This window comes from Brienomyrus brachyistius, chromosome 11 (assembly GCF_023856365.1).
Source record: "Brienomyrus brachyistius isolate T26 chromosome 11, BBRACH_0.4, whole genome shotgun sequence".
In the NCBI taxonomy this organism is placed as follows: Eukaryota; Metazoa; Chordata; class Actinopteri; order Osteoglossiformes; family Mormyridae; genus Brienomyrus; species Brienomyrus brachyistius.
Window position 1 is genome coordinate 16,975,576 of NC_064543.1, and position 10,955 is coordinate 16,986,530.

Sequence of the window (10,955 nt, forward strand, 5' to 3'; positions counted from 1 at the left end):
GTGGGTCTCAGAGACTTGGAATCAAACTAGCAACCATTTTTATGAAGCTCAGCGTGGAGCGATAGTTCTTAAGGGATGAAACTCTGAGCCTAAGCACCCTTAAAGCCCCAGGATTGATGATTCCCATGTGGCTTTACGCAAATTGCTTTGCTTCAGCGGCCCAGTGAGATCCAGGTCTGCCAAATGGGTTACATATATTTAGCGAGATGAAAGGTATGAAAAGATTAGCTCTTTTTTTTTTTCAGCTGTACATGTTTTTCAAACCCTTATTTGGTCTTTGTTTTGCTGGATTGTTCTCCAGCCAGCTTAACTTTCACAAACATTTACTTGCATAGTAATTCAGAGCATTTTTCCCCTTTGATCTGGAAGCTGAACAGAGTCTAACTATCCCCTCTGGTCTGGCTGTTCCCAGGTCATGGTGGTGGTGAAATACATGTTCCAGTTTGGCTTCTTCCCCTGGAACAGTGCTTTCACGGCCAAGCTGAACGAGGACAAGCCTTTCTTCCCGGCCCGCATAATGGGCGTGGAGAAGACTGACAACTACATCCGCTACGACCTACTGCAGCTGCTGGTGCTCTTCTTCCATCGCTCCCTCCTCCAGGTAGACCAGCCCACTTCCTTGAACCCCCCCCCCCCCCCAACTTGCCAGCACACCAGAGACTTGTTGGACCATGTTGGGCCATATTGGGTCACGCTTGCCTCCCTCATGCACCACTACACCCCAACACCCTTTTGTGTGGCTACAAATTTACAAGAGCATATTAGAAATATCATCTTGCTCCACAGTGCAAATGCCAGACATTGTACTATTATGTTATAATCTCAGGTCCTGTATTTTAACCTCTTTGCCACTCTTCCACCTGCTGTCCCTTCTAATTAAGCAGTAAAACACACTAGAGCATGGGATTAGTACCTGGGGTCCATAGATGGTTGCAGGAGGTCAACAGAAACATACTGTCTATAAATATTCATAGAGAACATCCCCCCCCACACACACACACACACACACACACACACACACACACACAGAAAGAAAGAAATTAAAGTATTAAAGTCCCTCTCCACCCCGATCTTTTGTTCTTAGTTACGTATGAGATGGTGCATTTGCAGTAGGGATTCCATAGCTCTGGATTTTTTCATTTCGGTTCTCCTGTTTTAATAACACCCTCTGCTGGAGTAGGGGTTCCCAGTCCACCGGGCTCTGGTACGCTGGGGTTGGATTTGCCACCTTCTCATATATTTTGGGATTGTCTCATATTGACAAAGGAAAAGCCAGGATTCATGCAAAAACACAATTTGTTCTGCATTTTCATACATATTTCTTACCCCTCTATGTTCAGCAAGAATCTTACCCCGTCTTACCGCTCTGGTGTAGGTGTTTCCTATACTAGAGATGTGCAACTTATAATAGTTTATAAAATTGTAATGGGAAGGGTTTTTGTAGGCATAGTATTTCAGCATAATCTAAACAGCAGTCTGACTCACTTCAGCGCTACGGCTTGTGGGACCGCGAGGGTTCCCTGGAGGAGGAGAAGAGCCAGCAGCCCCAGGAAGGAGGTGGTGAGGAAGCAAAGCCTATGGTCAGCCCTGAGCAGGACACAACAAGCCTGGAAGGGGTCAATCTGCATGAGGACAAGACGCCTGAACCCGAGCCGGGCCAGGAGGAGAGCGTGCTGTCTGTCGCTGCTGAGGCCCTACCGGAGGAGCCGGAAGCCAGGAGCAGCAGGCTGCACTTCCGAAGACGGAAGAAGCAGAGCAAAGGTGAGGTTCTCACAGTGACCAGCTCTGCCACGTCCATGAGGAGACAAAGGTGTTCAGATAGTGATCCTCAACGCCCATGAGGAGACGTGGGTGTTCAGGTGGATCCTGAGCACCCATGGCGAGATGTGGGTGTTGGGCCGGTGAGCAGATAGCCAAACATCTGTCCTTTTTTTTTTGTCGTCGCAACAGATGCCAAAGACGTCAAAGAGCCCAAGAGAAAGCCAGCGGGCAAACGCAAGGAGGCAGCGAGCAGAAAGTTAAAAGCGGTCGGAGAGGGATTTAAACGTCTTTTCATTTCACTGTAAGCATAAACCCTGCCTGTTACCTGCCTGTGGCTGTGGGAGTGTATTGGCACTGCTAAGAATCACCTGTTTGTCACGTTGATGCAGCAACAGAGTCCAATATGACTTGATCAGTCATGTGAGCGTGTAACAATGTTACTATTATTTGAGTAATTTTAAGTGGGTTTTTTTGCCACTATGTGGTGTTGTACAACCTTAAAGAGCTGTGTTAGATGTGTCATTTCTGTGCCAATGCTAATGAGCATAGAAACCTGCTTTATAGACAGATTCTATCGCTAACATAAAGCTTTCCCTGACCGGCTCTTTGAAGAGTGCGCAACACCTATAAGCCGGTCCATGGCTTCTTCCATGACATCCTCCATGCCGAGTACCGCGCTGCAACCGACGTCTACGCCTTGATGTTTCTCACTGACGTGGTGGACTTCATCATCATCGTATTTGGATTCTGGGCCTTTGGGGTAGGTATCCCAACACATGCTATTACTGCTCTGACCTCTTCTCTGATCTACTGTTCAATAAAACTAGTACAGAAGGGGGAGATTAAGAGTGGGGGGGGTAATTTTGCATACTTAAAGTGAAAAGAAATTGCATACAGCTGTGAATCAGGGAAAAGTCTATAGTGTGGTATAACGGATGGAGCCAACCATATGGTCAACATCTTCACAGCCCGAGGGTCTCATTTATCAGTCATGCCTACAAACAGTTTTGTGTGTAAACCATGCATGTGCACGTTTTTACGCATAGAATGGTATTTATCAATTTCTCCCCGTGCTTCAAAATTTGCGTACACACACACCCCTAGCAGCAGAGAAGCATAACTGAAGCAAACTGATTGGCACAGACACTTGTGAACCTTGACAGGTTGACAAATTTGAACGATATAGTTATTTCCACACGGAGTATGTACAGGCGTTCCAAAGTCAGAAGGTCCGTGGATAAAGAAATATCACTGTCACTAAATACAGTTTAATGGGTGTCAAGATATGCATGATCGAGTAACATGCGATCGCATTTAGATCCGAGTTCCATAATAAGTAGCATCCACTCACCGGGGGTCCCCTGAAAGCGGACGTAGTCAGACGTTAGTGGGCGTATCGCTTATTAGTGTCACAGGACCAGGAGAATGGGCAGCGCTGTATAATAACCCACTGTCCATATCTGACTTGTAATACACTATGCATACAGTAATACGTATGTGAAGGACGGCTACAGTAAGCAGGTATGATACAGATACTACATACCTGTACTGTGCTGCTTTGTGAGATTAAAAGACACTTACTGTGCTTCAGGCACCGTGCTCTGTCTCAGCTCCCACTGTGTGGTGCCATGCACATCTTTGGGATTCATAGTGCGGTTCGTGCCTTACCTTGCTTAAGTGAAGACTCTCTTTATTGTAAAGTGTTGTGATTTTATATTTGCTGTAGAGTACTGTACATATTGTACAGAATGAACTGCGTGTGTCGCCTGTCCCTGTGCTCGGTCCCTCTCTTTCTTTCTGTACCATTGGCTAATGGTAAAGTTGTCAAACAAATGCATATTTGCTTTTGTATTTGCAGTTACAAAATAATGCAAGCCCATAGTGCAAAATATATTACGAACAGGAATAAGGATCTCAGGTATATGTTTTTTCATGGCGTCCATCTCTGCAACACGTTCTCTCATTGCAGGGTTCGACGTGCGTTTATGCAGAAGTTATATGTCCATTTATGGGTCACTGAGGGAGTTTCTTTCTTTATTTAAGTCTTATTTTTTTAAGTCTTGCCATGCGCGCCCAGTCACATTTAGAATGCGTGAGATCTATCAACATTCACTTCATAAGGCTGTTCGCACACAAATACCGATTTGCCTGTGCGTACCAGCGATTCGCACTCTTTGATAAATGAGACCCCAAGCCTCCCTTGGGCTTCGCCCTGATGGTGGGCAGCCCATTGATTGTCACCCCATGTGCCTCCACTTTCAGAAACATTCTGCAGCAGCAGACATTGCCTCCTCGTTGTCAGAGGACCAGGTTCCCGAAGCATTCCTGGTCATGCTGTTGATACAGTTCAGCACCATGATCATCGACCGTGCACTATACCTGCGCAAGACAGTCCTGGGCAAACTCATCTTTCAGATCATCCTTGTCTTTGGCATTCACATCTGGATGTTCTTCATTTTGCCTGCCGTTACCGAAAGGTGAGGATGGGGAGGGTCTGGATCATTGATCTCTGTTAGTAGAATTAGTCTAAATTAATTCATTGCAGGGCTGCTCTCAATAGACATACAGAATGAAATGTGACAGCCAGAGACCTCTGTCACTCATTAGCCCATTCATTTTAAGTTCTGTATTCCAAATTCACTGATCTCAAGATGGAGCACAGTGAGGCAGCTACAGTGTGCTGGTCGGTCTTTGGTAATATGTTCATTTGGGCAAAGAAGCTCATTGCAACATGAATAAATGCACCACCTATAGAAAAACTTAATGTGCAGGACACTTCGCAAAATCATCTCCGTTCAGAATGACTTGATTTACTTGACAAACTACTCCTTGACAAGGCAACTGGGAGGAGAGTTTTTGTTCCTCCTCAAGCAAATGTACATTCTGCTGAGAAGCTGCTGGCTGACCAAGTCACACGACGGGAGGAGCATCCTGATTCACCAGTCATCATTATGAGGGACTATGAGCTACTTAATAGCAGTTTATCAAGTGTCTGAATAGTGTGGATGAAACACTGGAGCACTGTTACCACACTGAAAGGACGCCTCCCATGGATATACCTACCGTACTCTTCCTCAGGTGCCACCAGGGAGTTCTGGTCATCCAGTGGTTCAGTTATTGATTACATACAAACAGAAACTAAAAGCAGTTAAACCAGGTAGGATATCAACTCGGAGTGGGACCCTTGAAGCCACTGGGGAACTGAGAGTTTGGGAATTTGCCTGCGGCGATGACTTTAATGAGTACACTGGCACTCTCACATCCTGCTTCAGGTTTGTGAAGATAACGAGGACAAACCATATTTCACTAAAGAGCTGAGAACTTTGCCCGGGGAGGGGAAGGCCTACATGAGTGGGGGTCGTGAGAGGTACTAGAAGGCAAAATCAGAATCGGTATAAAAATCATCTGAAATGCAACTCATCTGTTGTTTGGATGATGCTTAAGAACAATCACAAAGTTCAAGAAGAAATCTCTTCCCCCCCATGCATCTGCTGACTCATGAAAACTCTACAAACTTAACATCCTTTACTACTAATTTGATCAAGGAACACTCTGTGACTACTGTTCAAACTGCCAGACAACTAATGACTGCGATTCTCACCTCTGGTCATCCGGCCCAGCACTCACCACCACCAATACCCCCCTCTGTCCGTAATCACACCTCCTCACCCATCATCTCTCATCAAAGAGCAAGGCGTTTGCAGGCTGTTCAGGAAAGCTGCACTGGTCACTGATGCATTTAAACACTTCTGAGAGCAGTGCAGGGATCTTGCTCCAAAGAAGATAACAACTGGATTTAAAGATTACAGACCCATTTCACTTGGGCCTTTCACTTCTAGACCCTCTTATTATACTGTGCTATTTGTATATTAATGTGTGACGTATGACCAGAATTACCAAATTAAATTCCTTGTGATTCCTCTGATTCTGACATGGAAGACGGTCACGTTGATCACTTTTCCTGGCTCTCTGCAGGATGTTCAGTCAGAACTCCGTGGCCCAGCTGTGGTACTTCGTCAAGTGCATATACTTCGCCCTCTCTGCCTATCAGATCCGCTGTGGCTATCCCACTAGGATTCTGGGAAACTTCCTCACCAAGAAGTACAACCACCTCAATCTGTTCCTCTTCCAGGGGTGAGTCTGTGAAATTCCACTCTTCTTGACAGGGAAAAACTGAACCAGGCCAGGCTTGGGGAGTAGGTTGCAGATTATGGGTGGATGCAAATCTGAGGATCTACAGGCTGTAGGTTCAGCTGCTGGAAGGGGCAGTGTTTTGTGTTTGTGTTTTAGGGGGAGAGGCTTTCAGTTAGTAGGCTTTCAGTTTCAGCCCATAAAAATGACAATAACATTTTCGGTAAGGTAGCACCGATCGATAGATGTATCTGTCGAAACGCAGTAAGGTTGGACAAATCGACTTTTTTCTGCCATTTTTTCATGTACATGTACAGCTGTCTGTATATAAAAGTGCCCGTGTGACATTGAGGACATTTGGCTCTAACTTGGAACTGTATATTGTGTTATTACTTTATGGGAAAACAATATTGAGATATATATCGTATATCACGGTTCAGCTAAAAATATCGAGATATGATTTTCGGTCCATATCGACCAGCCCTACTAACAGACCTAAATGCATCTGATTGGCTCCCAACCAACAGCTACAAGTCAGTTTGGTGGTTTTGTTCTTTATTTAATTCTAAGCGAAAACTCAGACTTAATGTGATGTTTTAGTAGCTGGAAAGACAAGGAAATCAGTCAGAACAGAACAGGGTTTCTTTGTATGGGCACAATTTGTAATGGAAAAAAGAAGCATTTTATCTGTGCAATTTGCTGTGGGAAGCAAAAATGTAGGATTACTTACATTTGGATTTGGTCACTCCACTTGTGCATGGCTGTTTACAACAGATGACAGTCATCTTAATCTGTATCGTAATCTACATTCTGTAAAGTACCTAAAATATGCACATTTTTAGGTTCCGCTTGGTGCCGTTCTTGGTGGAGCTACGGGCTGTCATGGACTGGGTGTGGACAGATACCACCCTTTCTCTCTCCAACTGGATGTGTGTGGAAGACATCTATGCCAACACCTTCATCATTAAATGCAGCCGTGAGACAGAGAAGGTGTGGTGACCTTTTGCTATGATCTACTGACCTTTAAAGTCTCAAACATCTTCCTTCACCTCTTAATGAGTAGTCTAATTGAAAGGTGTTCATTCTCTGCTACCATCTTTACTCTCATATGCTAAATATTAAGGCATTTTTTTGGTGTGATGCGGACTAATTGTTGGTTTTTTTTTTTATTTAATTTTATTCTAGAAATACCCTCAACGAAAGGGTCAGAAGAAGAAGAAGATTGTGAAGTATGGGATGGGGGGACTCATCATCGTCTTCCTCATTTGCATCATCTGGTTTCCACTGCTTTTCATCTCATTGGTCAGATCTGTTGTGGGTGTGGTCAATCATCCAGTGGACGTTACAGTTACTGTCAAGCTTGGAGGTTATGAAGTAAGTTATGGGGGGGCGCTCAGTTTAGCATGCATGACTCCAGTGTCTCATCCATCTGCTTGCACAGTGTGTTAGCCGATGAATGTCTCAGTCTTGGCATCCGTTAATAAGCATAAGCAATTGCTTTCCTCCTGAGGTCGTCATGTGACACCTGCTATTCTCCACAGCCCCTGTTTACCATGAGTGTGCAGCAGCAGTCTATCCAGCCGTACACCGAGGACGACTACAACAAGCTTTCAGACAAGTTCAGCAAAAATGCCGTGAGTGTGGGCTTCTCTTGCTAATTTTACCACCTTCCTTTTCTTTTTCAGTGGATGGTTTTATCCAAAGGTAATTGTTTCAGGGACTATAACTTCTTATTTTTACACTTGGCTACAGAAGTATGACAGCAGGTTCATTTCCGAATTTCGTTCACTTCCTCCTGTTTCTCTCTATTCAATGCTTTTCTTCACGGTATGAATAGTTTTTCTCTGAGAAGGAGACACGTGGATGACGGAGGGTTTTGTATGTCCATTCAGGTGGCAATGCAGTTCATCTCTCTGTACAGCTACGAGGACATCGTCACTGCCAATATTGAGGGCAGCTCAGGATCGGTCTGGCGGATCAGCCCCCCTAGCAGGCAAGAAGTTATCAAGGAGTTGCTGGGTAGTCCCATGGACATGACTCTACGTTTGACGTGGGACTTCCAGAGGTTAGTGTATTTTGTGCATTTAGAAGACTGGGGGAGAACGGGTGTGAGAAAAGGTGATGTTTATCAAACACCAAATGCATCACAAGCCCCGAATGATTCTAAACGAGCTTGGAATTATTTGTGTAGCTCAAATGTTTTCACAACTATGCTCTATTATGAATTCCATACACCATAACAGTCCTGGGCCAGGGTTGCATTTCCGAACTCCTTCACAGTGCTGCAGCAGATGGACCTTAGCCCAGAGACCAAATCTGTGCAAAGCCCCTGGCGTATTGAAGATCCTAGCAATGCCCCCGTTGAAAATCAGGACAGATGTTTTTTAGTCCTGTAACAGGACGCCGATTCTATCTTTGGACACATCGTTGACCAATATCCTGTCTGGTGTTCCTGAACAGGGACTTGGGAAAGGGTGGCACAGTAGAACACACATCAGACACGCATTCCATCGACCTGGCGCCCGATGACCCTGTCCGAGCCGAGCTGGCTTCCCTGCTGGTGGGAAATCGGACGGACCCAGTGTACGTACCCCCCCCCCCCCCCCCCACAAGCTCTACCTCAGTCACCAAAAGCCACTGGACATGATGCATCTTGACGTGATGCTGTTTGTTTTTGTTTGGTAGACTTGTTCCTCATATGTTCCCCAACTACATCCGGGCGCCTAATGGAGCAGAAGCTAAACCTGTTAGCCAGCTATATGAGGGTGAGTATCAAATATAATACAGCTCCTTTGTTGTGTGGGTGCTAACCCACTTCCCAGTAGTTTAAAGTAAGTAGACATTGTCAATGATGTGGTTTTCTGCCAAGGTACATTTGTGCCCTTGTAGAACAGCACATCCAGGCTGTATTCTGGGAAGTTTTGTACTGGAAACAGTAACTGAAATATCATGAGATGTCAGCTGTCACCACCCATGTCCCGTCGCATCCAGGTGATGAGGAGGGGTATGAAAGCGTAACTCTCACGCTGCTGAATGGCAGCGGCACGCTTGAGTGGTGGGACATCAGCATTGCCGGCTGCAGCAAGTCTGAGGGGGCCTGTCAGGTCCTTCCCATGGTCATCTTCAATGACAAAGTCAGCCCACCAAGCCTGGGCTTCTTGGCAGGATACGGGTATGGAACTCCCCTAAGGGAACCCTCAGTTTTTCTAAAAACCCAGTGTTTCCCAACATGGTCCTCAAGGAACCCGAGACAGCCCATGTTTTTGCTCCCTCCCAGCTCCCTGTCAGTCTATATTTTTGCTCCCAAAAAACATATCTGGGGGTCCCCCAAGGACCAGGTTCGGAAACATTGGTGTAAACCATTTCACCCAAATCCACTGTGAAAGAGACACCTTGTTTGGGCTTAACTACCATCATTCTTCTAGCCACTCACATCCCCTCTCCATTGTCCCCCTCACCCCCACAAATCATGCAGGATCATGGGGCTGTATGTGTCGGTGGTGCTGGTGATTGGCAAGTTCGTGCGCGGCTTCTTCAGCGAGATCTCGCACTCCATAATGTTCGAGGAGCTGCCGTGCGTGGACCGCATCATGAAGCTGTGCAACGACATCTTCCTGGTGCGCGAGACCGGTGACCTGGAGCTGGAAGAGGAGCTCTACGCCAAGCTCATCTTCCTCTACCGTTCACCAGAGACAATGATCAAGTGGACCCGGGAGAAAGACTAGCTCTGCCTTCACTGCTATCCCCAATCCCTGATTTTACTCCCTCTCGCCAAACCCACTCGTGTTCTGATGGGTGTCTTTATCTAGACTTCTGTTTACCTCCGTGTCCCCTCCCACCTTCCCTAGTGATCTTCATGGAACTCAAGGGAAGGAAATATGGACACAGCCAGGGAAAGGAAGGCTATACAGGCACAGTGCTGAAGGTGCACTGCATTGGAGGAAGGACAAATCACAAGGCTGTTCTTGACTGCAATGAGGCGGCTTGTTCTCAGCCATTGACGGTGGCAGGCATCCCCCCCCCCCTAGGTTGAGCTCAGCTTTTCCCTCCTTTTCTAAAGTCTTGCACCTTTCAGCCAGGGAAGGCGTCACCCGAAATGGTCAGGAATGTGAATCCCAATCCCTGGCCGCTGGCGTCAGACATGAAACTTTTGGTATTTCTTCGTAAAACCAAATGATGAAGAGACATCTGGACCTTGGTGGTTTTTCGGTCACTACAGTAAGATTTTCTGAATCTCCACTTGTAAGAACGAACAGTTAAGACTATGAATCCTCCTCCTATAGGATGTAACTGGTTAAAAGGCTGATTGTGGCTCATAAGGAAAAAAAACACTTGAATTAATCAATTTCAATTACGATTTTTTTTTTTCCACAAGGAAAGGTTTACTGTCTTATGTAAGATGTTGTTTAAAGACTGTATGGTGATAATTACTGCAGTTAGGTTCCGAAAAGTGCTCTTGAATGCTGAAGTTGCCAAACACCATACCAAAAACTGCAAGGTTGACCTCTGGGAAATTACATGCTGGAAAAGTTTCATAATGCTTTAGGCGGAAAAACACTTTAAAGCGAATGCCAGTCATTGCTCTTCTGTTGCCAAATATAGTAACACAAAGCTTGTTTGTTGTCAAAACTGCTTCCTGAGCAATACCCAGTATAAAGAGAGGGGGTGAGCATGGTGTTCGTAATGTAACCCGCTAAGGAGAACTTCTGTCCTTTAGGATGGTGGTAGATGTACCTGTTCACTGAGATATGCATATCTCAGTGATCACTTCTGGCAAATCAGCAGTGCTATAAATGGAAAATAAATGGACATTTCAAAAATAGTGTGTCTGAGTAAAGCAGTGCATCAGGAACCAGCAGTCTCTCCCAGCAACGGCCTCGCTGACCTACCTGCAGTAGTTCCAGTACAGCACCCATATGAATATTGCTCTGAAGCTGCTGAGAGGCTAATTTGTTATGCTATTTTATTACTTTTAATGAGCCAATATCACTACCCACTGTACTTCTGTCTTTGGCCTCCCTGCCTGGGACAGACTGCAGACTCCTCTGTGATCTACACTATTC

General features: G+C 45.6%; 1 protein-coding gene across 1 annotated transcript in view; it reads left to right on the plus strand.

Annotated features, from left to right (window-relative positions):
• Window positions 1-10,712, plus strand: part of piezo1 (piezo-type mechanosensitive ion channel component 1) — a 65,884-nt gene extending 55,172 nt beyond the window's left edge. Inside the window, 14 exon segments of the mRNA XM_049030716.1 lie at window positions 413-601; window positions 1,491-1,761; window positions 1,951-2,062; window positions 2,374-2,521; window positions 4,024-4,238; window positions 5,737-5,895; window positions 6,735-6,882; window positions 7,078-7,266; window positions 7,434-7,526; window positions 7,785-7,957; window positions 8,353-8,475; window positions 8,578-8,657; window positions 8,884-9,064; window positions 9,368-10,712. Coding sequence (XP_048886673.1) covers window positions 413-601; window positions 1,491-1,761; window positions 1,951-2,062; window positions 2,374-2,521; window positions 4,024-4,238; window positions 5,737-5,895; window positions 6,735-6,882; window positions 7,078-7,266; window positions 7,434-7,526; window positions 7,785-7,957; window positions 8,353-8,475; window positions 8,578-8,657; window positions 8,884-9,064; window positions 9,368-9,617 — 2,331 coding nt within the window. The 3' untranslated portion in view covers window positions 9,618-10,712.
• Window positions 10,713-10,955: the final 243 nt, after the last annotated feature.